Source organism: Tachysurus vachellii, chromosome 13 (assembly GCF_030014155.1).
Source record: "Tachysurus vachellii isolate PV-2020 chromosome 13, HZAU_Pvac_v1, whole genome shotgun sequence".
NCBI classification, from domain to species: Eukaryota; Metazoa; Chordata; class Actinopteri; order Siluriformes; family Bagridae; genus Tachysurus; species Tachysurus vachellii.
Genome location: NC_083472.1, coordinates 16,975,774 through 17,003,747, shown reverse-complemented (window position 1 = coordinate 17,003,747; position 27,974 = coordinate 16,975,774). Strand labels below are relative to the sequence as shown.

Sequence of the window (27,974 nt, the reverse complement as noted above, 5' to 3'; positions counted from 1 at the left end):
TAAACAACTAAAGCAGTGGTTCCCATAATATTCACAGCTCAGCTGAAAAAAGTAAAGCATTATAATGTAAGATTCACTCTTGCACATATGGACTCTGATGCTCGAATCTCCTCCTTGGTGTGTTCACCAGACAGATGCACACTGCTCAAGAAGTAAGCACAAGTGCTTGAATGATATTTTGGCTTTTGATATTGCTGTGCATTGGATCTCCAGCTGGCACTCACTGCTTCCTCGATAAAGAAGCTGATTTAAACTGTACTCCTGGCAGTAGGACACTTGGGTCTGGAACAACTTGCTCAAGGGCCATCGGCAGCTATGCTGGCACAGTCAAGCCTAACTAGTGGGTGCAAGACAACCATAAGGAACCATGGGATCACTGAGATCCTCCACTTAGGAGCCCATCTAGCACGTCAAACAGAAATTATTTTTTTTGCTAACTCAGGAAAAAGATGGACATTTTTGTCTGATTCTAGACTTTAGACCCTGCAACTACACTTTAGAGAAGAGTACTTTATATATAGTTATAGAAGAGAAGTTATTTATTGTCACACTAATATGGCCCAGAGGAGTCTGGTTCCTTTCAAGGATCCTCCTCATATCTTCCAAGTGATCTTTTCCTGGCTATTGTCAACTCTGACTTACTCATTAGAAATAACATTAAAATTTACTGTAAAGCTGTTTTGTGACAATGTTTATTGTTCAAAGCACTATAAAAATGAAATGAAATCAAATTAAGGGCAAGCTTTCCAATTCACAATATTCACAAGAAGCAAGCAGGCAGAAACCGTCATCTCTGATGGAAAGAGCTGCAAGGATACTGCTACATTTGGATGATTGGCTTGTGTTTGCTCCTAGCTGCAAACCAACTAGCTGAAACACAGCCACCATCTGAGAATACGCTGTTGCACAATGAGGTCTCATTGTACACTGGAAGAAAAGCTCTCGAGCACCAGAGCAGATGGCACAGTTCATCAGCAAGGGGCTTGGTTCATCAAGAAAGCTAGCCAATCTGGCATCCAAACAAGTGATGAGCTTCATTTCACATTGTGCAGGCCAAAATGTTAGCTACTGGCCCCTGATAGACACACTTGAGTTGCTAACTGTTGCTGCAGCAGCTATTCCCTCAGGACAGCTCGAGGCCACAACAGTGTATCATTCAAGTGGAAAATCTGGGTGCTGACAAGCCTAATGTGAGCCAAGAGGCAGCTTCCAGGGCATCAAAACACCTGCAAAACTTTTACTCCCCCTACATTGTTAGCTCAATCATTTTTATTTAAGACGAATGCTGGGTTCATTTTTTTGAGGGGGGAAAAAAAACTACTATACTGTATTTTTGTTGTTGTTGTAACTGAGGTTATTTGTTTACAGAAGATGGTGAGAACCACACAGTTGTTATTTAGGCCCTGATAAATAAATACATAGAATTAGGAATAAGGAGAATGTGCTTTCTCTTTCCCCCATTTCACAAAACTAAAACTGAAATTCTGATTTATAGGAAGGTAACTGGGTGTCAAAACACTGCCCCTGGAGGTTATCTGGTGTTCAGAGAACCACGTTTACAAGAGTGATAAATTATCATCAGCATGACCTTCAACAGTGTCAGTTTCTGTATTGCATGGTTACAATATCCAGTGATGCTTATTTCCAATTATATCATCAAATCGGTCTACCATTAAAAATGTTCTCTCGTCTCAGCTGACACAGGCTCCCTTGATTTGGAGGGAAGGGAAAAATAAATATAAATAAATAAATAAATGCCCCAGGATCAGTATAATATAGAGCTATTATATTTAACCAATGTTAAATACACACTTGCCCAATGCTAAAGAACAAACGCTTTGATAAGGATGAAAACTGACCCAAAAATATTAAAACAGTTCAACAACCAATAGTCAAAAGTTAATGATAATTATTAAGTGATTAAGTATACTTTTTTTGACAAACACCTCTCCTGATCAAGTAACCCAAGTCATATGCCTTGTTCCTTTTCACAATTGTTTAATAAGAACAAAATTTAGCAATACGAAATGGAAAAACAATGGAAACCCAACACATATAAAAGAGAAATAGAATTAGCATTTTCATGATGGAACTTTCAAGAAAGTATGGCTAAATCAGTTCGGAAAATACATTCAAATTTAAAATAAAAAAAGTAGAGTAACGTAACGTAAAGAAAGTGTGGGAGAGGGATGAAATGAAAACAAATGGAAGCTCCAGCCTGCAGAGACCCAAAGCAGAGACCCCAAGTTACGATCCCCAAGTGTTTATAAACACAAACAGAAACACAAAGAAGAAGGAAAATAGACTCATTCAACTTTACATTTTCTGCTTATGGAGATAAACATCTCGCAAGTTACTTACTTATACAAATTAAGCCCAAATAAATTAAAGTGTAATAGGTTGTCACCCGCAATCTAGTCACACAAGGTATTAAAATGGAGGTGTTTAAGACTAGAATCTAAATGTCCACAGTCTTATTGAGTGAAAGCATTCGAATCCTCAACTAGAGATGAACAGCTCCAACAGGTGGACAGGGTGCTATGATTTCCTAGAATTCCTTTGGGGTCTCAGCCAGGTACATCTTACTGAAGACTTGGGGTCAGGCTCCCTTTGTTTTGGTACTAAAGCACAATAAAGGGACACGCGCTGAGAAGAGGTTACAGGGGAACGTGGCTGAAGAGATACGAGACTGACTCGCCGTTGTGGGTTCTCCGAATAGCCTCTGCAAGGATCATTGAAATGTCGATGACCTGGAAAGTGGAAAACAACAGTAACAAGCACTTTAGTAAACAAAGTCTAGTAACGTTCATACGTTTTTAGTCTATAAAGTTAGAAGAGGCGGAGATAAAGGTATCGCTGGTGTAGTTATACCCACATCAGTGACAATTTTTTAGCTGTACAGAATCGACACGTTTGTTGTGAAAAAGAGCACAGTGGCCCAAATATAAAAAAAATAAATAAATAAACGGCTACATAAGATAGAACTGAGGTAGAGGGTGTGGGAAAATAATTTTAAGACAAAGTTTTATTTCAAGTATACTTTTTTGTACCATGCTGAAACCAAATCAGGTTACAGTGCTAGTTAAATTCAAACTTTACATTAGTCTTGTGGTTCCTGTATCTCCTTAATGTGAAAGGAAAGGGCTAGGTAACTCAGGATATCATCTGTCCCTTTGTGACATTTGTCCCATTGTTTAAGGTGGCCATTGGTTTCAAGGTCTGAGTCAAGAATGAATGCCAAGCATTAGAGGTGAACTCATTCGTATTATAATGAAGTGGTCTGAGAAAGACTGTTATGTTAATGGGATTAAGGGTGGGTGAAAGTCCAGGATCTGGGTGGGGCTGTTACATCCTTTTGTGCTTTGATTGCCACCCGAGTGTTTTGTATCTATCTGATGGGACTGGCCCCTAAAATGTGTATATTTACAATGTATTACAACTTTAAGTCAGACTTGATGACTGCAGCGCCTGTGCCAGTACGCTCTGACTTGAAGACTCACGGTCATCGTGTATCTACAATAAAGACTTCTGCTCAAGGAAATCCAAGTCTCCTGGTCTTATCTGGGAAAGGTTTACAAAAAGGGGAGGAAAGCCACTCTCCTTTAACCTTGCTTTTCTGTTTTATGTTAATTTGTTATGTAGAATCCTAAACCTGTACAAATTCTGAGCACTGATCCTCATCTATTACGCTATATGTTTGGCATCCAACCTGTATTTTAGGACAATGCTTCATCTTCTCTTCCTGTGGAATGGTGTTGGTCACAACTACAGCTTCAAAGCAGGCATTGTTGATGCGCGATATGGCAGGCCCTGAGAAAATGCCGTGGGTAAGGATGGCATACACCTTGGTGGCACCGGCTGATAATAGCCTAGAAACAGGAGAGTGAGAGAAAGAACACTTGCTCGGTTTCAATTTATTGTGCACGATATGTAGTCTCATGTACACATGTAGCCTGAACCACAATATACTCTATATATGTGTGTATGGATTCAAGGTTGCCAGATTGGATGGAGATTTTGGTCAGTGTAATGTAGAGAGGTGCATTGAGACCAAACAAAAATGTTTTGTTGGACTGAAAAGATATTACACCCATGCAAATAAGAGCTGGAAAAATGCCATGCAGTGTGTTAGGTCTGATTCAGTGTGTCTGCAGCTTTTAGAACATGAGCATCAACAAAATACCTCTGAATTGGTGAAACTAAGCACAGGATACTTGTTTTAAACTATTAGCAGTGAAGACATATATTTAATTACGTTCTATGATGGATGTACTTGTGTTCAACACACAAATGGAAGAGGACTTAGGCTGACTTGGCAAGTCTTTGCCCAAACCTGGGACTAAACATTACACACTTACCACATTCATTCATTCATTCATTCATTCATTCATTCATTCAATGTACATCATAAAAGTACATTATTGAACCAAACCAAGATTGACAAGATTACACAAGCTTTCTGGGCGAGACAGTGCTGAAAAGCTGGTCCTGACTGCAGCTCTACTGTACTGTTCTCCAAGAACACACCACAGAAACTACACTGACTATAAGTATTAAGATAAAGAATATTTACCAGTCATAACTGAGTTTCTAGCAAAAATGTAGCTTGCCTGTGAAGAGCAGTTATTAAATGGAAAAAAAAAAAAAAAAAAACAGGTTATAAAATGGCTGGAGATGTTCCAGTGTATTATTATTAACTATTTATATTTAGCATTGTGTAGTTAATCTTGGAAAAATATTCCAAATATACATTTTTGTCAGGCAAAAACTCTTTTTTTAAGTGGAAAACTAAAGTGGGCAAATATTTTAGTTCAGCCAAGTATGACAATAAAATTAAAAGTGACTTGTTCTGTCTTGGCAAACTAATTCAGCTCATGTTCTAAAAGGTATGATGCAGAACCTTAGTCCTTATTACAGTCTTAGTGTAAAGAGCAGCAGTAGAATGTAGTAGTTACTTGTCAGCAGCATGGCAGGTGGTACCACACGTGTCGGCCATGTCGTCGACGAGGATAGCCACGCGGTCCTTCACGTCTCCCACCAACACCATGCGATCCACCTCATTAGCCTTCTTCCTCTCTTTGTGAATGAGGGCAAAGTCAACATTCAGCCGGTCTGCTATAGATGTGACCCTGCAGGTGGAAAAACACTTTCAATTTTTAAAATTTATGTCAACAAAAGAATAAAATGACATTGTGAAAAAAACATTTTTAAAGATTTTTTTTTTAACCAAAAAGCATATAGCTGAATTGTCAGTGGAATAAACACGCAAGTCTACATGTGCACACAAAAGTTTGTCTTCTGACAAACACGGAATTATCTTATGTACACCATTCAATAAAAATTCACATCCTGTTCAAAAGCTACCCCTCTGTGCCTCTCATTGTATCATGAGTTTCATCATTAACTGCTCACATGGTCAATAACTTGTGTTATAGTTGTGTACGAGTCTTTCAGTTGTCCCCAGTGTGAAAAGATGGATGTGAAACTTAAGCCTTCTGTTGGAAAGGCGTCAAATATACAGATGAGGCTGGAAAAGCAAATGATATTTAGCATTTATTTATTTTTTTGTTTTTGAAGAACAATTGTGAAATTGAACTGTTCCAACAAAAAAGGAGATCATGAACTTTGATCATCTACGTAACAACACATAATAAGAATTGAGGGGATTTAAACTTTTGAACTGGTTCATTTGTGTAAATTCATTGTCTTATGGACTATATGGAAAAATCTGTTAAGTAAAATAGCTTATTCAGGGCAGAACAAACTAAAGGAAAATGCAAATTTTATGATCCCTCTTTTTTTTTCCTGATGCAAGGCGTATCTAAATTTATGACCCCAACTGCAATGGTTGCAGAATCTTTGTTTCTGTCAAGTTTTTGATTCCTGTTTTATGTCTTGCAACATTGAGAAGTGAAGCAAAGTAAATTTCCATAAAACAAATGTTCAATGTTCATCTTTAGCACAAAATCTCTCAGCAATAAATATTTATCCTGTCCACTGAGGATAACTGATCGATGGCATGACTTAGCTTTACAATAAACGCGGCAGCTAAAACTTCATGCAAGTAAGAAATAAAATCCCATCATTTCTAAGACGACAGTATTTGCCGTCAAGTTAACATAACACTATCACAAGATGGAAAAAAAAGGTCTTATGAGAAGCTTTCAAAATGGCAGAGAAGACCTTTTGTGGAAGGGAAGAGTGTTCCAAAATTCAGGACCTTTTAGAGGTTTTTGGTTACGAGCTCTGATAGAAGAGTATAGGTAGAAAAAGTCGATTAATGTACTGTGGAGCAGGACCAGAAAAAGCTTTGTGTATATAAATACCTTTAATATTCAAGTCTGAACTTGCCAAAATAGGAGAAATATGATCCATCTTTTTGGTCCCTAGCTGCTGAATTCTGCACAAGCTGCAGGTGAGATTAGGGCAGTTTGAGAAAGAATAGAAGACAAAGTGTGTATTGAGAGTGTGGAGAGAAACTGCTAACTAACAAGGCCCTTAACACTCTACTGCTCAGCTCTATTAAAAAAAAAGAAAAAAAAGAAAGAGATAAAATAAGTTGCTCTGGATCAAGGCATCTGCCAGATGCAGTAAATGTACATAGCGTGATTTGCAATGAATGCAAAGGCAGAATAAACTGCGAAAGCGTCAGTCTTGATTTTAGACGGAAAGAGCGACACAAACCTTTTAGCTCCTCCGGCATCTGGAGACACAATGGTGCAGTTCTTCCATTCAGGGATATTTTCTTTAATCCACTTCAGCACAGCTGGCTCAGCATACAGGTTGTCCACAGGAATATCAAAGAAACCCTAAAAACACACCACCTTTAGAGAGCAGCATTACAAGTCCAGTCAAATATTAAATTTGCGCATCAATCGGCTTCAGAGGAATCAGTTCCTGAGCTTCACCTGTATCTGAGAGGCATGCAGGTCCATGGTAATGATGTGATCTGCTCCTGCGACCGACAGCATGTTGGCCACCAGCTTGGCAGAGATTGGAGCTCGGCTCTAATAACAATAATACTTTCGGTTAATAAACTGTTTTTCTCTGTGCATAAGTCTACACACACAAAAAATTATGTTCTTTTACATACCTCACATTACAGTAAAATTGAAACCTTAAGGTTTTTTTTGATTAAAAAAGGTTGATTAAGACTCACTTGATGTTAAGAGTAAAAGAAAAACAAAACCACTAGATATTCATTCTGATGGGTAACGTGACTCTGAATGGAAAACAAAATGGAAAAGAAAAAAAATAATAATAATGTGCTTATAATGTGCCATTTATGGTAAGTTCCCTGGTGTTAGTTGATACCCAAAAATGGATTCCTTTCCAATAACAAAATATCCTGAAGTGTTTTATTCATCTATTGGTTTTTGTGATTGTTGCAGTGAAAACAGCTTAATTTTGGTGCAGCTTTTACAAAATCTGTGATGTATTTTGTGAGTTGTGTTTTTTTGTTTTGTTTTTTTGAAGAAAACTACTCTAATTGGTAACATTACAAGCACATGATTCTTCTTTTAAACTACCACCAGTAAAAAGACACATGTAACTACTTTCTATGATATCAGTACTCAGATTTGATCCATGCAAACTCAAGAGGCCTTTGGCTGAAAGCGTATTTTGGAAATCTTTTGTCATCTTGATATTGCAAACGCTTCTGAATATTGTTGTTTGCTTGATTTTGTGTTCATTTCTGTGATCAGATTGATTTACACAACAGCAGTTTTAATAATGAGCAATATAAAATCTCCCATGCCAGAAAACACACTGTTAGCAAAATTATGAAATATTTCTTCTTACAGAAAACTTCATGTTCTTTGTTAAAAAAAAAATGATTTAAATACTATTATTATTTTTGAAATGAAATGACTCAGACTGCTACAAAAAACTGACCAATCACTGACCTATAAAAATATTATCAGCATACTGTTAATACTCATTGCAATTTAAAGCATACATATACATGTACCTACATCAAGCTTTTTAATGTCTTGTTGAAGTGCACAACTTCAGCTGCGATTCTACGAGCAGCAACAAAATTCAAATACACTTAAAATGATGCAAATTAGTCAGGAGTCAAGGAATCAACACTCTAAACAATCCGCACTATCCACAGTCACCAGTTTATACTTTCACTTTCTACTTCTGGATGTGAGCTTTATATTCAACTAATAAAGAAGTTAAAGCGAAACAAGAAAGACTCCACATATATATTCATGTTTGGAGTAATCTTGCATTTGAGGATAGTTAAAGGTGTAATAAACTTTCCATATGGCATCAGTGACTCTTTTGCTCAAATTATTGACGAGGTTTTGCATCCAACAGCTTCTTAAATTTGAACTGGGATTACAAGCACTGCGCTGTGGAACTCTCGACTGGTCTGACAGGCTTGACTAAATTAACCTAACCTTTTCTTGTCCCCCTTAAGGGCAATTTGTTTTGCAGGAAAGGAACACACCAAATACAATGACAAACACACCAATTAGGTATTAAACATGTAATAAACATTTAAAAAAAAAATAAAAAAATAAAAAAAATAAACTGCACTAAGCTAAGTAATGAGGTAAATCTATAAATTCATACAAAGACCCTAAAGGCAAAGTCTCAAATGCGTCATGACGGGGAGGAATTGAGATGAGTCACACAGAATGGAGTTTGCTTTCGTAAGCACCTGCTTAGTAAATAAATCTGACAACGCAGCTAGATTGCTGCAAATATTTACAACCCCCACCAGTGCTTTTACTGTTTAATGTTTAAAAAGGCAATGAGAATTTTACAAAGGATTCAATAAGCTCTAGAAAAACAGTCATCAATGTGGGATTCAGCTCTAAAAAAGCAGTTCAACTTAATATCAGCAGGTCCAACTGCAGCATTAATATTAATGTGCTATTATGGAAGTGTTGCTATAGTAACATGTAATTCAGAGTGACACTTGCCGTATGGCTCCAAGTAATCTAATTAGCATTGTTATATAGCTTTCCGTAGAAAAAAAACACAACATTTATTTCATATTAAAAGGAGGTTCCTTTATAAAATTCTGATGTAAAGCTGCTGCTTTACGTGAGCAGACACAGGAAACTCCTCAGGACAGACTGCTTGTTGTTGGTTCCTTGGTAACAAGCTGTATTTCCTGTTTTCATTAACTTCAAGAGAAAGTGAGGGGGAACAACTGCTTTTAAATGGAAAACAGGAATTAACACGAACATATATTCCACTACCACTTGAACTGCTGTTAGTAGATTGGTGTGGTTTAAGATTAATTTCAAGACGTTCTGTTAGTGGAAACAATGATGAGCGGTTAAAGTAATTCGATTTTGCTTTAGTCAATTATGGTTTTTCTACAACAGTCAGTTGGTCATAAAACTTTTCAACTGAAACTCTTTCCAGAACTTTTGTAGGTGAAAAAGAAAGAAAATTCTTAAGGAAAATTCTTTACTCAGTGCAAAGTTAAGCTCTAAATCTTTATAATACCTTATAATCTTTAGGATAGAATATTTTTGTAGAAAAAAGAGGTTTGCTCAGATGCTACAGTACCATTACAGAAAGTACAAGTAAGCATTGTACAGCTTTACATTTGTTCCATCATCTGAAATCCTGAAACCTTGCATTATATCTTTACTTTAGAAAATATGGAACATCTGAAATGTTTATTTACAGAATTCAACATTTATCCTTAGACTAATCTGCAAAAGTGGCAAGGCCGATTCTTTTGTTTTTGCTTCACACAATAGCCGTTAATTATGAGCTGATGGATCAGAAAGTCAATCTAGATGAGAACTTAGAACAGGACACCTTTGCTGACAGACCACCCAATTTTTCCGGTGAGATAAACAATAAAAGTAAGTAAATAACACCATTTCTGGTTGTATATCCCTCACAATAACTGCATCATGCTAGTGACCCAGTGACATAACTAAATGGCTGCATTCTTCTTCTAGGTTGCTTTTCCATGTTTGTACCGAAAGCTTCTTTCACTTAGTGCTTGTTTTGGGGAGTCCGTCCCTTTGGTCTCCTCTTCGGGAAGAGAAATGCTGCTCAATTGGGTTAAGGTCCACTGATTGACTTGGACAAACTAAAACCTTCCACTTTTATCCCGATTAAGAAGTGCTTTGTTGTGTTTTGGTTCAAAATGATTTTGGATGTATTTCTCTGTAAATCGGCAGACAGAATGTTTCTGTAGACTTCTGAATTCATTCTGTTGCTACCATTCATGAGTTACATCATCACTAAAGTAAATAAAGGTAGCCTGTCCAAGAAGAACCCATCAAGCCCAAGCCATGACAACACCTACGCCATGTATGACTGATGACCTTGTGTGTTTTGGATCATTAGCAGATTCTTTCGTTCTCCTCACTTTGGCCTTTCGATCACTTTGGTAGAGGCCCATTTTGGTTCCAGATTTTTGGTGGTTCATCTCCGTTCTTCTTTTTGGGTTCCATTCTTGCCTTCTGCTTCTCACAGCGGATCAATGATTTTCATTTCTAAAGAAAGCCTGTTCTTTAAGAATTTTTCAAAACAGTGGATCGTGATACCTTTACTCTTGCCCTTTGGAAGTTGGTGGTAATGTCACTGACATTTATTTTTGTCGTGTGTACTAGTGGTTTCTTTCATAGGACATTCTAAACTGGTATTGTATTGGGTTTGCAAATTGCTTGTGTAGTGACAGTGATTTTCTTTCTTTCCTGAGCTATAAAATGGCTTGTGTTTCTCCCATAGACAGCTCTATTGCCTTCATGCTGGTTTATCCTATTTAATAACAAATTCAGCCTTCGCAGGTGATAACCAGGGCTCAAACTAAGACTGGACATTCAGAGATATTAATAATTTAAGTGTCAATCTAAAACAGCACAAATCATCTTTTGTTCTCAAACCCAAATGTATTCAGTGTATATGTAAGATGTGGCCTTGCTGTTCCAGCACCTTCAAAAGGAACTGAATGTGTGGGTTTTCAGTTTCATACGCGAGTAACAGGAACTCTAGTACAGGGAAACCTGTCATTTTCAAATTCAAATTCTTGTCCATGGTAATGACATATACTGTATGTTATATAAATATTTGAATGGAATTACTTGAACCATACAAGGAATATGGTATTACATTGTTCATACATTTTTTAAAAGCCTTTGTGTTTAAAGACTAAAATTTGTCAGAGAATTTGGGAAATGTTTTTTCTGCTCAAAAGAAATCTAGAAACCATTTAACATGTTTATGAATCCTATTAAGTAATCTACAAACATGGAGGCAAGTGAACAACGTGTAAAAGTTGGATTTTTACCTTGAAATTTACTGCTCTTTTCACTGATATAGGACATGCACCTCACACCTAAAGTCAATAGACTGTGCAAACATCAGGACATTTGCATAGCACTTTTTCTCCACCAGACACCAGCCTCACCTTGTCCTTTTTGTCTTGACGGGCATAAGGAAAACAGGGAATGACTGCGGTGACACGGGAAGCTGAAGCTATCTTGCAAGCGTTGATCATAATCAGCAACTCCATCAGGTTGTCGTTTATCTCTCCGCAGCCACTCTGTACGATGTATACATCCTCGCCACGTACACTCTCTCCAATCTCCACACTGCGCAAAAAAAGTGTCCAAGGTTTAGCACACAATGTTGAGTAGAATTTGAACCTGGTAAAATGGTTGTAATCTGCTTTCCGTGTTGTGGATCAGTGTAATCTGAGAACATTGGCAAGAGGCAAATTTCTGCTGATCTCCAGGGATTTTCACACTTCATATGTCAAGAGTTTACACAATATGGTGGGAAAGAAAAAAGACACACACAAAAAACGTGTGTGGAGGATCTGCAGACTGAAACACTTTGTACACGACAGAGAGCAGAGGAGAATGAGCAGACTAGTCTGAGTTTACAGAGATTCTATAGTAATTTAGATCATCACTTAGATTGAAAACATTGAGGTGGATGAGCTGCAATGGAAGAAGATGGCAACGAATTCCTCCTATGTCAAAAACAAGAAACTGAGTCTATCCTGGGCACAGACCCACCCAAACTGGACCGTTGAAGCCTGGAGCAAAAAGGGCAACATTATTTTTTTCTAATATCTTCAACAGTCCAGTTTTGATGAGTTTCTGCCCATAATTGCTTCAGATTCTTGTTTTTTTTTCCTGACAGGGGTAGAACCTGATGTGGTCATCTGCAATTCGACCTCAAGATTTGACATTTGTGTACGCTAAGACGAGACCTAATCAGTCACTGAAATATCTAAAAATGGACACAATCTAACTTTTATAGCCTTCTAATCAATCAATGTTGAGTTAATATATACGTTGGCTTTTACCACACATCAGAGGAAGTCAGACAGCTCTCTAACAGTAGAAAAAAACACTTTAATCAAGGAGATGTCTCTTTTATGAACACTGAAAGGTGTATGATAAGATTCTGTTATGACATATTAGGGATGATGTGTGTGTGTGTGTGAGGAACAGACCAGAGTCACAATCACACAGAACACACAGGTGTTTCACACAAAAGGGTTATATTGTGCAGTCTCCAGCATGTGGTAGAAAATTGGGCATCTTTTTTTATTATTTAATAGTATAATACTCGTAGGTAAGCATGATATTAGTGTGGTGTGAGAGGTAGTGGGGTGTGATTAGTGTGAGATGTAGTGTTGTGTGAGATGTAGTGTCGTGTGATTAGTGTGAGATGTAATGTGTGACATGTAGTGTTGTCATGTAGTGTTGGGTGAGACGTAGTGTTGTGAGACGTAGTGTTGTGTATCTTAGCAGTAAAAGTGAAAACACGTCACCGGCTGCGCGTGACATTCGTGATAGTTCCAGTGTGAACTGAACACAACAGGCCACAATCAAGACACAGTGATATTAAACTCCATTCTAATCAAAATCTACGTGTTTTATACAAATAAAATCGTATTCAAATGCAAAACCTTTTAGTACATCTTATTGAAATACTTATTTGTCCGAATTTAGCCTGATTATTTTCACTTGAACCTGTTTATTAACTCCCAAAACCATCAAACCAGGCTAATGCTAATAAAACCGATACAGATGAACAATAATACAGTATAAACATAATTCATGCACGCACGCGCGCGCGACAGCACCAAACGGGTTGCCGTTAGGTAAACGCGTCCCGCGGTGCATTCTGGGAGTTGTAGTGTCCGCAGCCCCACGTGGAAGGACCGACTACATGACCGGAACTACATCCTCCGAGTGCAATCGGTTAACGGCATCTTGACAAGATGCTCGTAGGCAATATAACCCGAAAGCAACACGAGACAATTTTACAAAGCTGTGGGGTTTTTACTCACCATGTTTCCTGGTTGCTGAACTTTTTTGTGACGACCTTCCCCAGCTCAAGTCCGAGCCGGTCGGCGATTCTCTGAGACAAATCCTGGTGGGAGCTTCCGCTGAAAATCTTAATATTAGGCATCTTTTCGTGTTCTGGGGCCTCTGGCGTTGCGTCTTTGCACTACAACAACGACTTCTGTTTGAGCAAATGCAGGCTGGTGTGTCGGTCAAACCGTAGCTATCTGACGCTGAATCCCCTTGTTAGGTGGAACGTCTTCACTACCTTTCCGCCATAGTTGATCTGTTGAGTGTCCGATGGCGATAGCGCGCGAGAACACACACACACCGTTCCTGCGCGATGACGTCACGTTCCCCGCCCACGAGCTCCGACGTTCCATTTGGCGCGCTTCTTCTCTAACACAGTAACGGATAGGCAGCAAACGCTGGTTTTATTCATTCGGTGTCAAATATGAACGTTTAATATTGACAGACTAAAAAATAGTGGCATGTAATTGGTAAGCTTTTCCGACTCTGTAGTAAAAATAAAGCGATGTGGGTGTCGTCACCACGTCACGCTGAAATTCTCGAATCTGATTGGTCAGAACGTGTTTTAATCATTTTCTATAACAGCAACTTTGATAATTTAACAGACACTTTTATCTAGAGCAACTTACATTATCTCATTTTTATACACCTGAGCGTTAAGGGCCTTGCTCAGGGGCCCAACAGTGGCAGCTTGGTGGACCTGGGATTCAAACCCATAACCTTCTGATTGGTAGCTCAACACCTTAATCACTAGGCTACCACATGCTTTTATATATATAAATAAATATCTATAAATTCCAAGTTAATATTCTTCAATTAAACTTTAATTGTATATATTCATTTATTTATGTTTATTCTTATTTTTCTACTTCTTATTATTATATATTTATTTCTTTTTTCCTTTTTCTTGGCAATGTTTTATGCCGGATGCCCTTCCTGACGCAACCCTCTCTATTTATCCGGGCTTGGGACCGGCACAGAAGTCACTGGACTGTGACCCCCATGGCTAGATTCCTTTTTCTTCTGTTTCCATACTTCTGTAAAGCTGCATTGAGACAATGGGAAGAGTTAAAAGCACTATACAAATAAATGTAATTGAATTGAAACTTTTGAGACTTTCTGAAAGGAGAAGCTTTATGTAACATGTATAGCAGGCTAGTCTGGCATCAGTGCTGTCTTTCGAGCAAGAAAAATAAAAGATGAGAGAACAACAGTGTATTGTGTCTGTAATGTAATTTAGATCAGGAATCGGTATTGTGAACTTTCCACAACATGAAATGTAGAAATAAAAGGTTAGAAGGTTAGAATAAAAGACTTCATGATGTGTTGTTATAAGAAAATAATCCACTTCAAGGTGGTATTGCATCAGACTGCATCACACGACCAGGGTCATAGGTAATTTTCTACCGCTTATCCGAACTACCTCGGGTCACAGGGAGACTGTGCCTATCTCAGGCGTCATCTGGCATCAAGGCAGGATACACCCTGGACGGAGTGCCAACCCATCGCAGGGCACACACAATCTCATTCACTCACGCACTCACACACTACAGACAATTTTTCCAGAGATGCCAATCAACCTACCACGCATGTCTTTGGACCGGGGGAGGAAACCGGAGTGCCCGGAGGACACTACCGAGGCACGGGGAGAACATGCAAACTCCACACACACAAGGCGGAGGCGACTTTTAATACAATAATACAATATAAATATTATTGCTGCTTCTTCATCTTTGAGAGAATATATGAATCATAGTGACAAGAAGGTTATCTATTTTGTATATGGGTTACATGAATCATATAAAGCACAGACTAGTATGCATTAAGTTTTATTAATTTCAACAGCAATTACTGGAACTTTGTTGCATTTACATAACAGATAACACATTAGACACTTGAGTATAATCTAAGGGAGTCTTATTTATTAATTGATTTATCGATCAGTGGAAAGGGAGCACCACTGATCACAAATTCTCTGTTCATAAGTGACACTGTGACATGGGACTTTATGTGGTTCCAATAAGAGTGTACAAAACACAGCACCAAATTCTGTGATTTATAAACACCTCAGTGTCATATAGTTTGAGAACAGTAATCTTCCAGAAGCAGAAGGGCCATGGTCAGAACTGACGCCACTGAAGGTTACAGAATGATTGACAACACGGTGCATGGAAAAGGCCATTTTTAAACTCTAACCGTATACCTGTTAGATGATTAACATTGAGTGAGTCGAATAAAGTGACCAGTAAGTGTACACAGTGTTCAATTATATCAGTGCACAGTTGGCACAGGTGGTGTAGTGGGAAACATTGCCACATCAAATCTCCAGGGTCTTCAAGTCAATCCTTAACTTGTGTTACGATCTGTATGGAATTTTGCATGTTTTCCTTACATATGCATAGCATTTAGTTTCTCTGGGAGTTTTCATTGCCCCTTGATAATAATGTACACATAGGTAAATTGTTTAAATTCACCACTAAATAAAGCGTAGGTGTGAATGAATCTGTGAATGCGGCTGTGTATGATGTCATTATCTTTAACAATATTTAAGTTATTTAGGATGTCTATTTTTTGTGTGACGAGTAATTTTACAGACAGATTGTAGCACTTTTAATAGGCTTTATCACAATTCCAGTGAATTCAAAGTTTAACATGCCTTTAAATAGCTTGGAAAATTCCACAAAATGGTTTTAAGCCTTTGGGCAATTAACCAGTTAACTTCTGTTTATACTATACACATATTCTGACATCAGTTAGGGTTGATGGTGGTGTGGAGTGGGGAATGATTTTTAAACACATATTGAGCCCTTTAATGTCAATCAAGTGTTAGTTGAGCAGCCTGAGCACTGGTGCTGACCATGTGCATCTGTCTATAGCCACAATTCACAATTCTTTCTTATAATGGCTACTTCGTGCATGAAAATGAGGTATGCCAACTTAAACAGTCTGTGATGCAGTCAGAATGGTTCCACCATTGTGGAATACCACAAATAACAGCAGCTGTCCTGAAACCTAATCAGTGTCCCAGTGGTTTGTTGTTGAATTAACTGATTTGAGAGCAGGAAAACGTGTCATATTTGTGTAGTAGACATAAAATGCCACAATTATAACCACAAATACTACATGCAGGTCTTATTAACTTGTCAAATAGTACAATGTATGAAGACATAAAGAACTGGCAGAACAGGAAGATTCTGTCAAAATGTCTCTGGAAGTTTCAGTTAAATATCTTCAATTATATAATAGGTTCGTTTTGGCACATAGACAAAAAAAAAGAATTCAATAAAATAATTGAATCTTATTTGTATAGCATTTTTTACTAATGGACATTTTCACAAAATAGCTTTACAAAAATATCAATTTATCCCTAATTAGCAAACCTGATGTCATGGTCGCTTAATGAGATGATACTAGGAAGAAACCTTACAGGAAGAAGACACAAAAGGAAACTAATCCTCATCTTTGTGACACTTGATAGTGTGATCATAAATTATTCCCTATCTATAACTGTATACTCTATATCCAGAAAGTGCAATTGTGTAACCAGGAAATTCATTCTCATTCTAACATGAAGTTTATATTAATGAAGTTATCAACTGATGCAGACTTTGTTCTTTGGCAAGCAAAATCCTGAAGCTTTCACATTAATTGTAGTCCTAATCCATCATAGCAAAACCGCTCTTTTAAATTACAAACCAATCCATCTTCATGGTCTCTAGGTTTTACCATCCACAGTAGTCACATGCATTTCTATTCTCAGAGGCAGTGAGTGGTTTCCAAGAAATGACTTGAATTTCACACACATTCTTTTAGTTTTTTTTGTCCAAAATGTTTTGGGCTGCAGATAATTTAATATCTCAGGCAACTTCTGTGGGTTTCATGAATGTCATAAATTTCTGTTATAAAGTTTAGTAGTGTTTCAACATTTATCATGTTGTTTCATCTTCCATTTGGATACACCAGCTTCCATCTATTGACCTATACTTATACTTAATCTCAGTTTTACTATATTTTAAATAACAAAATACATTTTTAGACAATGTCTTTATATTTCAATAATCTTCATAGCTTAAAATGTTTACCAACTGACCTTAACAAGGGTCCCAAAATGCTGTATATTAAATACATGGCTGTACTCACTGTACACATATGACTGTGTGGCCACTTCCAACTCCACCACCATCATCGAGTTTGCTGACTACACTGTTGTGGTGGGCCTGATCTCCAACAATGACAAGACGGCCTACCTACAGGAGACTAAAAACCTGGAGAGATGGTGCCAGGAGAACAATCTTCTCCTGAATGTCAGCAAGACTAAGGAGTTAATAGTGGACTTCAGCCAAAGCAGGAGTGGTCATACCAACTGCTAAACATCCAAGGGACCCCAGTGGAAAGAGTGGACAGTTTTCCGTACCTAGGTGTTCACATCACACAGGACCTGTCTTGGTCCTGTCACATCAACACCCTGGTGAAGAAGGCCCGGCAGCGTCTGTACCATCTGAGACGCATAAGGGACTTCAAACTACCTTCTCAGGTGCTAAAGACTTTCTACATCTGCACCACTGAGAGTGTCCTGACGGGTAGCATCACTTCCTGGTTCGGATACAGCACCATGCAGGACAGACGAGCCCTCCAGAGGGTGGTGCGATCAGCTGAACGTACCATCCACACCAAGCTCCCTGACCTGCAGGACATCTACAGCACGCAGTGCCGGACCAGGGCCTGGAAGATTGTAAAGGATCTCAGCCATCCCAACAATGAACTCTTTTCTTTGTTGCGTTCAGGGAAACGCTTCCACTCCTTGAAAGCAAACACAGAGAGAATAAGGATAAGCTTCTTCCCGCAGGCCATTCGGAGTTTAAACCAGGAAACACCCAGGATCTAGTACTGGATCTCACCCTCCATCTTCACTGTTTTTCTGCACACCTTTTTTGCACCTTTTTTGCACTATGACACTTATAACTCTGGACTGTCACTTTAACTCTGGACCTGCACAGCACAGTGGCACTTTATACACTCTATACACACACCATACTACACATAGACACTTTAAGGACAATCATTAAAAATCATATGCATTTATTTATATGTTTATGTATATGAATATACATTATTTTTTCACATATATGTTTTTCATATTTTCTTTTTTATATATATTTCTTTTTTATTTTTTGTATATATTTATACAAATAAAGTAAATATCTTTACTTTATATAGTTTTTATATAGTTTATACTTTTTATTTATCTATATCTCCTTTTGGCTTTGGTTTTATTTTTTATCCCTAAAAAGCATTTCACTGCATGTATATGACAAATAAAATGTGATTTGATTTGATTTGATATAAGAGATATTCACCATACCAACAGGAAAATCGCAGCTTCTTTTGTGTAATTCTTTAAGATCATTAAAATGGATCAGTAACCAGAAGTGCTTATACTATAAATCAAAAAATAATATAAAGGCTGAAAATAAAGAACAATGAAAAGGCAATCTGTGCCATATATTAAGTGTAAGCACTAAGAAGATGCTTACATTCCACCCCCACTTCCGATCTCTTCTTTATAAGATTAAATAAATATAAGGACTGACCTGAGCTACAGAATTAAATCTAGAGACTCTGTAGGGAGAGACAGAAGAGTCAGAGACAAAATGAATATATACTGTATAGGTTTGAGACGTTTGGCTTCTCCAAAGCCATTCATCAGATGAATATGTCATATTCAATTTGATTGTGTGAATGTAATTAAAATGTGATTAGATTATTGAAACAGTGTGTATGATGTCATTCACAACATTGCTATCTGATTTAGTGTCAGCAGCTTTCATGCTTTTTCATGCAATGCCCCTTTCATGAATTTCTGTATCTCTAAGATGTCCTCATCAGTTAAACCCAATGACAGTGATAACACAATCAACCAAGCAATCATCTTTTGTTATCTATACCTGTAACTGCCTCTATTACAACAGCAGTACATGACAAACCTCTGTATTCATACTGAGATAATTATGACATGTTGGGAATAAAAAACAATACAGGCTGTGGTTTTATGGGAAAATAATCATCGGTGGAGTGGTGTGGTGTGATTGTGGTCTAGCACAACGTTGATAATTTTCCCAATTACGCCATATCCCAGAGAGGTTTGGTCTTCCAACACAGCAAATTGCCAATGATTATTGACATATCATTATTATTACACATTATTATTATAATTTTTATTTAATAATTATTGACACATCATACTTATAACATCTTCTCATTATCATGTCATAGCTCTTAAAAGAAGTTAATAATACAAGCAAATAATAAAATATAGTTTGTCATGTTTTTGTAACATCATAACATCAGTCCTAGGTCCTGGTTTGGAACAGGAAATTTCACCACATCAATGTTTGTACAATTGAATCTGTTATACATCAGTATATTTCTTTAAAAGCCCATTTAATATTATGTGTATTGTTGCTGATTTTTATTTCCACATCTGAAGTTGTAGCTTTTTAATAAGACTTGATCAATTGTACGATGCTCCAAAACAAAGTGAAGACAAATCTCCTGTACAATTTCCTCTGGTCTGCTGATCATTGTCAACAGCACAATGGCGCAGGTAGCATTGCCACCTTGAAGATCCATTGACTGTGATTTAATCCAGAGCTCAGGATACTGTCTGTTCTTGCCTTGGCTTTGACTGTGTCTTGCAAAATCATAAACACTAGGTTGCACACTTGGCAACCTGCAGTAACAGTATAAACAAAAGGGTTGGTGGAGGCAGCAGCGGGAGAGTTATATGATATTAGTAATATAATCAAATGATCCAAAGTAATTTCCTAAAACTTTTTAAGAACAAGCTATAATTAAGAATAGGGGGCATGGTGGCTTAGTGGTTAGCACGTTCGCCTCACACCTCCAGGGTTTGGGGTTCGATTCCCACCTCCGCCTTGTGTGTGTGGAGTTTGCATGTTCTCGGGGTTTTCCTCCGGGTACTCCGGTTTCCTCCCCCAGTCCAAAGACGCATGGTAGGTTGATTGGCATCTCTCGAAAATTGTCCGTAGTGTGTGATTGTGTTAGTGAATGAGAGTGTGTGTGTGTACCCTGCGATGGGTTGGCACTCCGTCCAGGGTGTATCCTGCCTTGAGGCCTGATGACGCCTGTGACCCGAGGTAGTTCGGATAAGCGGTAGAAGATGAGTGAGTGAGTGAGTGAGTGAGAGTGAGTATAATTAAGAATTAAGACTAAGAATCAAATAATCTCATGAAACTGAAACTCCAATAGGATTCTTTGACAATGGTGTGTGTGTATGTATGTATGTGGGTGTGTGTGTGTGTCTGCATGCGTGTGTGTGTGCTGCTTCTGAAACCAGGGTGTAACTTTTCTTTTCACATCTCACGTACAGTGTTCCACAGTCCACAGCACAGCAGCCCTGATCAAGTTAATGCTGTTCCTGACGAATAATGAATGAATTACATAAACATGATACTCTAACACTAGAAGTAGCCAGTGTTGACTTGCAATACCCAGTAACGCACCACATTATTTGTCCACTAGATGTCACTGTTGCAAATAAAATGCTGCTGCTTGCTCGCCTCAGATTGGAATGATTATGAAGAAAAAATGCAAGCTTAAAAATACACATATAGAGCAAACCACATGTCTTCATATCTGTGTAAAAATACGTATGTGATATTTTGAGTATTAGAATATCCTTTACATCGCTTTCATTTTCGAATGTGTTTCTACTGAAAAGACCGGGGAATGGGTTTAGAGTTATAATAGTCTTATTTTTTTTTATAATTATGAATTGAAAAATGAACATTTCCACTGATTAAATCGTGACATTAATGGATTAAGGAAGTTAACAAGTACACTATGTACGTGACGTGCCTGGGATGTGGGCGGGGCTAAGAGGGGGAGCGAGAGAGAGAGAGAGAGAGAGAGAGAGAGCACAGAGGCAGAGGAAACAGAGCTTCAGTCTCAAACAGCATCAGTTATGGAAGGTGCACATCCCGGCGTGTTTGTTTATATCATTAATTTTTCACGGTTTCCCTTAAGATTTTTTTTCTGCACTATATTTCATGCTGTCTACAATTGAAGTTCAGCTGGAGAACTGTAAAAGCAAGGGGATAGTAATGGACTTCTGAGAGAGCTGTATGTAAACATTTCTTTCTTTATGAGTGAAACTACATAACAGAAGGACGGATTCTCCAATCCCTGTTTTACAAATTTCTTCTCTTCAAAGGACGGCTGAATTCAAATTACTCTAAATCTGCTGTTGTGAAGTAGATCATTGTGCATTTTGTGTAAAATCCTAATTTTATTTGTGTAGGTTTGAAAAGGAGCTTCTTGTATAATTTATTTCTTATCACAGTGTGAAATTCTGCACCAGGAGGCAAGAGGCTTGGGATTCATACTCCACTGCAAAGTTTTTTTCTCCTGAAGGTTTGCCTCAACAGCTAATTATTTCATCAGCATGGCTTTGCCTGATAATACTGGTGGCATTTCAGAGGAGCTGGCCTTTCCAGAAATTATTGAACTCAATGTAGGGGGCCAGGTATACATAACTCGTTACTCAACGCTCACAAGTGTTCCTGACTCACTCTTATGGGAGATGTTCAGCCAGAAAACTGCTAAGAGTCTAGCACGTGACACCAAGGGCCGCTTTTTTATTGACCGTGATGGTTTTCTTTTTCGATATATCCTGGACTACATGAGAGACCAGCAACTTGTTTTGCCTGACCATTTCCCAGAGAGAGGGAGACTACAACGAGAGGCTGAGTACTTCAACCTTCCTGAGTTAGTGAAACTTCTGGCTCCAAAGATCACCAAGCAGAACTCACTGGGCGATGATGGATGCCAGAGTGACCCAGAGGAATCGTCACCCAGTGCTGATGCTAGCCGAAACCTGGCATCTTTGGGGACAGCGACCTGCAGCAGCCTAACAGCCAGTGATGGCAAGCGCACTGGGTTCATCACCATTGGCTACCGAGGCTCCTACACTCTGGGCCGTGATAGCCAAACCGACGCTAAATTCCGGCGTGTGGCCCGGATCATGGTGTGTGGGAAGACGTCATTAGCCAAAGAGGTTTTTGGGGAAACTCTAAATGAAAGTCGAGACCCTGACCGGCCGCCCGAGCGGTACACCTGTCGCTACTATCTGAAGTTCACTTTCCTTGAACAGGCTTTCGACAAGCTGGCTGATGCTGGTTTTCACATGGTGGCATGCAACTCGACAGGCACATGCGCTTTCACACATGACCAAACTGATGACAAGATCTGGACCAGCTACACGGAATACGTTTTCTACCGTGAGTGAGAACAGACCTGTGTTCCTGACCCTTCTCCTCCCAAACCTACTTGCCTCTCTTTGAGATCATGCTCCCTTAGATGCAGACACTTCTAGCTAACCATCCTTAATCTCCAACCAGACTTGCCCTTGATGCTTCTTGTTATGGTTGACCACTTCCCCTCTCTTCAAACCAACTCTGTCCCCTCAGCTAGAAACAGCTCTTTATACTTATGTACCCATTTTTGGCCTTTGTGAAGTACTGTTTCATGCTGTTGGGTCTTTTTGCTTTTTTGGTGTCTGTTGTTTTAATCTGGAAAAGGCCAACTGAAAGGGCTTGGATGGGGCCTCTCTGTATCTCCAAGTAGCCTTGGCACCAACCTATAACGATAGCATTCTTCTCACCTGTCCATCACATAAGTGGACAGTCATTGCTTGAATGTTGGTTATCTGTAACATGACAAGTCATTTAGTCATTATAATAAGCTAAATATTATGGGACCAAGCCATTAGGATACCAGCAGGTAGACAGAATAGGCGAATGAACCATAACGCTGAGAGACACACAAATCATTCTCAATCTGCAGTGGGACTTCATGTAAAGATTTGCCACTATGGCACGAGGAGGTCCAGTGATCTGACATGTTTAGTTTCTGACAGTACACAGCATAATGTGTTTATAAAAAAATAAATGTGTGTTATGCTGTTGTAATTCTAACTAGCACAAAGTGTTACACTAGAAGGGGACTTTGCCTTCTTGCCAAAGCACATCAAGGGCTGAACACTGAGCAGGAGGCTGTGGAACACAGACAAAAAAAGGATTACGGTGTTGCCCGAAACCTGTTTAGTAAAGCCTCATGACATTTATTCATAGTGACATGAACCATTTTGTGTTCTGCTCTTTTGTGCTCTAAATAGAAATGTTGTCATCACAACATGTCATCCCCTTTTTAATATTTTTGTGTCTATTTTTCAGGATTTTTTATTATTATTTTCCTACCATATTTATGTAAGCTTACACCATTAACATTTTCTTCCTTGTAAGAAACAGATCTGCAGATATATTAGCATATTTTCTTTTATAACAGCTAGCTGAGTTGATTATTTAGCAGTTATTCGGGTGATAAAACATAGATTTATGCACTATGAAAGTCAGGAAAGTTTAGGTTAAAACATTAGTGACTGTAGTTACAATGTTAGCAACACGGCAAATTCAAAGGAGAATAATTGGGTGTGAATACAAAACAACTGAGAGAAGATAGAAAATACATTTTCAGGTCCACCCTCAGGATTTGCACAGCAGTTGTTACCTCAGATCTTCAGAAAGTATTAAGGCACAAATAATGAAATGGTCATTTTGAGTAAAACTTTTCACTTAATGCTTTCATTAGCCACATATGTGCTATTGCCTGACAAGAAAATGTTTACATTGAGCCACTCATATCCTTAACTTGGATATCCTGTTATCCTATTCATTTTCTTGTGAAGACATTCTGTGTTGTTAGCAGCAAGTTAGAAAAATTAAAGTGCTAAAAAGCAGCATGAATAAATCAGCAATGTCTGTAATGTGTGGTGAATTTAAGTAACAATCAGTCATGTATTACTTTTTTGTAATCACAGTTCTCCGTATCTAATGACTGTAAAATTGTATGAAGGAAAAATAAACAATTTGGTAAATAATTTAGGACCAAGATGTGAAACAAGACCAATAGGTTTGATGATGTTGATGATGTGATCAACTTTGCCTTGATGATGATGTTGCTACAGTGTCTATGTAGTTAATGGTGGAGATGGAAGAAGTATTAAACTGGATTATCATGCACATCTCTGCTGAACATATGCCTCCTATTTGCAATGTGCTCAGCACTTCTCAAGCTTTCTCCTGCTTATCTCTCTTCTCTTGGCTTATCATTTATTTCTGTGGTGACTTCAAAAGCAAAATGAAGGAAAGGACAGAATAGCAATGGGGGTAAACGGATAACGGGCTTCTTTGAAGCATATCACACAACCCTCATAAACAAATTAATGAAACTGTAGATTCTATGAAATTGCCATTACTTCATTTGATTTGGAGTAGAGACAGCATCGTAGTTCAGTTCCCAATTCACTATACTGGGATCCCATCCAGAGTGTGTTTTTGGTCACAAAGCAACTAAAAAATTTAGTCAAGTAACAAATTATACCAAAATAAAAATATTTCATGTTAATGTTTAAGCTTAATTTTTCCAAATGGAATACAACAATGTCATGTTTTCATGGACAATTTCGGGTAGTCTTTTATTTAGGCCCATTAACACAGTTTATTGTAGACAAATCATTCTAGTTTTTTGCCAGTTAACACAAATATCAGCCACTTTTCTTATGTCAAGAATGAAATCCGAAATAATAAAATCTTGTTTATTCATTTCAGTCATTTCTAAACCTTTGGGCAAACAGTCAAGTGATGCAGGATATTTGGACAAAATTCTGAACATTCTCTTTGTATAGTATAGAATATTTAATATAAAATTCCAAATCTATTTTCTAATTCCATTCATCCTATTGCTTAGATTTCAGGAAGTAAACACAGCCCTCTGCAACCAATGTGATTCATCACACTGTCTCTAACCTAATTAACTCTATTAATCAAATTTTCTGCAGTTATGGCAGTGTCCTTGGTAGAATTATGCTTTATGCTTCAAGTAGCTAAAAGCAATAGCTCAAACATTGGTGTAAAAAAAATTAAATCTAAGCATGTTAATAATGAATTCAGTCCAACATACTGGTTGGTTTTCTGCAAATAACCAACCGATTCATGTTTTTATTCACTGTTAACCACATTTGGGAGAAAATGTTCCTTTAATCTGGCAGCATATTTAATGAGCAGAATGTGGAGCGAAATCCTTTTGGCTCAGAAGTTCTACATCTTTCCATTAAAGTCTCACATTTTACATTATAATACCAAACATTGTGCTGCTGAACCTCCTCAGAAATGCATTGATTCCTAGATGCTAAATACCACAAGGGGACCTCAATAAAGGTAACTGTTCCTTTATTGAGGGGGTATAGGGCTAACAGAGGGAAAATCATATGTGGTGCTGAGAAACAGTAGTCTGTTCACTTTTCAACTGCATTTCAACTGATGAATTGTAGGACAGTTAAAGGAAAAATAATTAATATTTGTCAAAAAATTTATCAAGGTCACTATGGCTTAGAGGTTAGCATGATTGCCACATGTTTTTAATGTTTTTTTCAGATACTCATTCCAAAGACATGCGTTGTACGCTGATTGGCATCTCTAAATTGTCTGTATGGTTTGAATAGGTGTACACCCCCACCCCCCACCCCCCCAAGACTCCAGGCTCTCTGTGACCCAGTGTAGGATAAACACATGCATAAGAAAATAGATAAATGGATAGATAGATAAAATTACCGTTAGAGAAAATGTTTCATTATGTCAAGCTTAATTGTACTTTCCTCTTATTTAATTAAATAAATAGACCAATAAGTTTGTTCGTTTATCTCCAGCAACCTCTTTATCTTGGTCAAGGTCTTAGTGGATCCTGGTATGGTGGGACTTAGTCCATCGCATGACACCATGCATACTTGCACTCACACACTCATTCACAACTATTGGCAATCTAGCATAACCCACTGTGCCATCATGCCCCATACCCTCTACCACAGCCAAATGAATAAATAAACAAAAAAATCAAACAAATAACAAAAGGTGTTGAATGTACAGAGAAAACATCAGGGGGCTAAACAGTTTCTTCCTTCCTCCACTGAGAGCTGTGTGCAAAAGCAGAGCTAAAAGCAGCCCAAACAAAAGTGCCAGCCTGTTAATTACCTAGCATTCAGCGGCTCTGTGTCAACACGCACAGCAGTGGCTCAAAGCTCAGGGTGTGCAAGGCATGACTGGACCAGACTTGTTTTTTGCTGCTTTTTTAAGATTCTGCAGCTGCTTGAGCCCAACTGGTTTCCAAGAACTTCTTTTTGCCTGCTTTGTAGACATTATTAATTTATGTATTCTGCAGATAATTAAGACTACAGCTTTTAATGGTTAAAAGTAACAATAGAACTGCAATAATCATATTCTTTGAAAGATACATAACAATATGATTTCCCCATTTTCTTAATAACTGGGCCTCTGTTTGCATTATTCCACTGTTGGTTCATTCTGTCTCATTTTCCCAATATATAACTAATAAAACATATGCAGTTTCCAGAGGAGATGGAATGGCATGCCCCTGGAACTGAAATCCACCACACAGGAAGCAAAGTGATCCTTTATTTTCAAATTGCTCCTTTAACCCTCATGTTTCATTCACTAATTAGGAATTAATATTCCACTGTACACAATACACAATATATTACTATTAATACTATAACTACAAACAATTAGTGACATAAACGATATCAGGTGTGTAGGAATGTATGGAAACAAACAAAAAAATAAGTTTCTTTTGTTTCTAATTGAAAAAAAAAGGTTTCACAGGAAGCCTTAGGTCTAAATTAATTAAAACAAAGATTTTGATTTTGCTTGCTTATTTTGTGCTGAGCAGAGCATGATGAATGAATGCTATTGTCAGCCCTGAGAGAGAATGCATGTGTGTGTGACATGTAGTGGGTTAGTTTTATGTCTAATTAAATCAGAGCAGAGATGTAAAACAAGTAAAGTAATCTGTTGTGGTGGTTAATAAGGTTGGCTGACTTGAGAATTTCCCAATCGATTCATTCTGTTTACTCACCTTCACCCGGACCAACACTTTTTCTCCTTTCCTCACCTTATCGTCTCTTCTTCCATTTTCTTCCACTGCATCAAAATTTAACATTCAGTGTAGCAAAACACTCCTTCTTATGAAAGCATCACCAGCCAGATGTTTGAAAATCTCTCTCTTTTTCTCTAACTCATCCACCTCTGAGTAGTGACTGGATCATGCAGCTGCTTGCCAGCAAAATTCAATCTATTACAATTTAATAGTGAGCCATAAGGAAAGCAAGCACAGCACATTCAACACATGGCAACTCTAGAGTCAAATTTTCAATCTAGTTTCATTCTGATCAACAATTGTCTCAACCCAATAAAATCTGTATTTCCGAGCAGCTGTCTTTTTTCTACCAGCAATAACTCATCCATTTATCTAATATTCAACACTGCACAAAACTGGGTTTAGAAAATGAACAAATTTTAGATGTGTACAAACAAAGGGGGCATACAGGGATTTTTTTTAATTCAATTAATGAAGAATTTCAAAGCATATATTTCAAAGAAGTATCTCTCTCTCTCTTAACTATCTTCACTGCAAAGGAAAGAAAATGACAAACAACTAGAAACAACTAGAACTAATGATGAAAGTAAAATTGCTGTTATTGTTTATATTTATATGCTATAA

General features: G+C 37.9%; 2 protein-coding genes across 2 annotated transcripts; one reads left to right on the top strand and one right to left on the bottom strand.

The window, feature by feature from the left end:
• Window positions 1-1,899: 1,899 nt before the first annotated feature.
• On the bottom strand, window positions 1,900-13,628 carry prps1b (phosphoribosyl pyrophosphate synthetase 1B). Its single transcript, XM_060885435.1, has 7 exons — window positions 13,298-13,628; window positions 11,399-11,582; window positions 6,909-7,007; window positions 6,685-6,809; window positions 4,956-5,129; window positions 3,710-3,869; window positions 1,900-2,750 (listed from the first exon to the last, which is right to left on the bottom strand). The coding sequence occupies exons 1-7, from the start codon at window positions 13,417-13,419 to the stop codon at window positions 2,658-2,660; spliced, it is 957 nt and encodes a 318-aa protein (XP_060741418.1). The 5' UTR covers window positions 13,420-13,628; the 3' UTR covers window positions 1,900-2,657.
• Window positions 13,629-21,279: 7,651 nt separating this feature from the next.
• kctd12b (potassium channel tetramerisation domain containing 12b) lies at window positions 21,280-24,494 on the top strand. Its single transcript, XM_060885931.1, has one exon. The coding sequence runs from the start codon at window positions 21,787-21,789 to the stop codon at window positions 22,627-22,629; it is 843 nt and encodes a 280-aa protein (XP_060741914.1). The 5' UTR covers window positions 21,280-21,786; the 3' UTR covers window positions 22,630-24,494.
• Window positions 24,495-27,974: the final 3,480 nt, after the last annotated feature.

Coding starts and splice junctions, on each gene's coding strand:
- kctd12b (XM_060885931.1), top strand. CDS start 21,787: ATGGCTTTGCCTGATAATACTGGTGGCATTTCAGAGGAGCTGGCCTTT.
- prps1b (XM_060885435.1), bottom strand. CDS start 13,419: ATGCCTAATATTAAGATTTTCAGCGGAAGCTCCCACCAGGATTTGTCT. Junction 7,008..11,398: donor GTCAAGACAAAAAGGACAAG/GTGAGGCTGGTG, acceptor TATTGTTATTAG/AGCCGAGCTCCAATCTCTGC. Junction 5,130..6,684: donor GATGCCGGAGGAGCTAAAAG/GTTTGTGTCGCT, acceptor TTCCACCTGCAG/GGTCACATCTATAGCAGACC.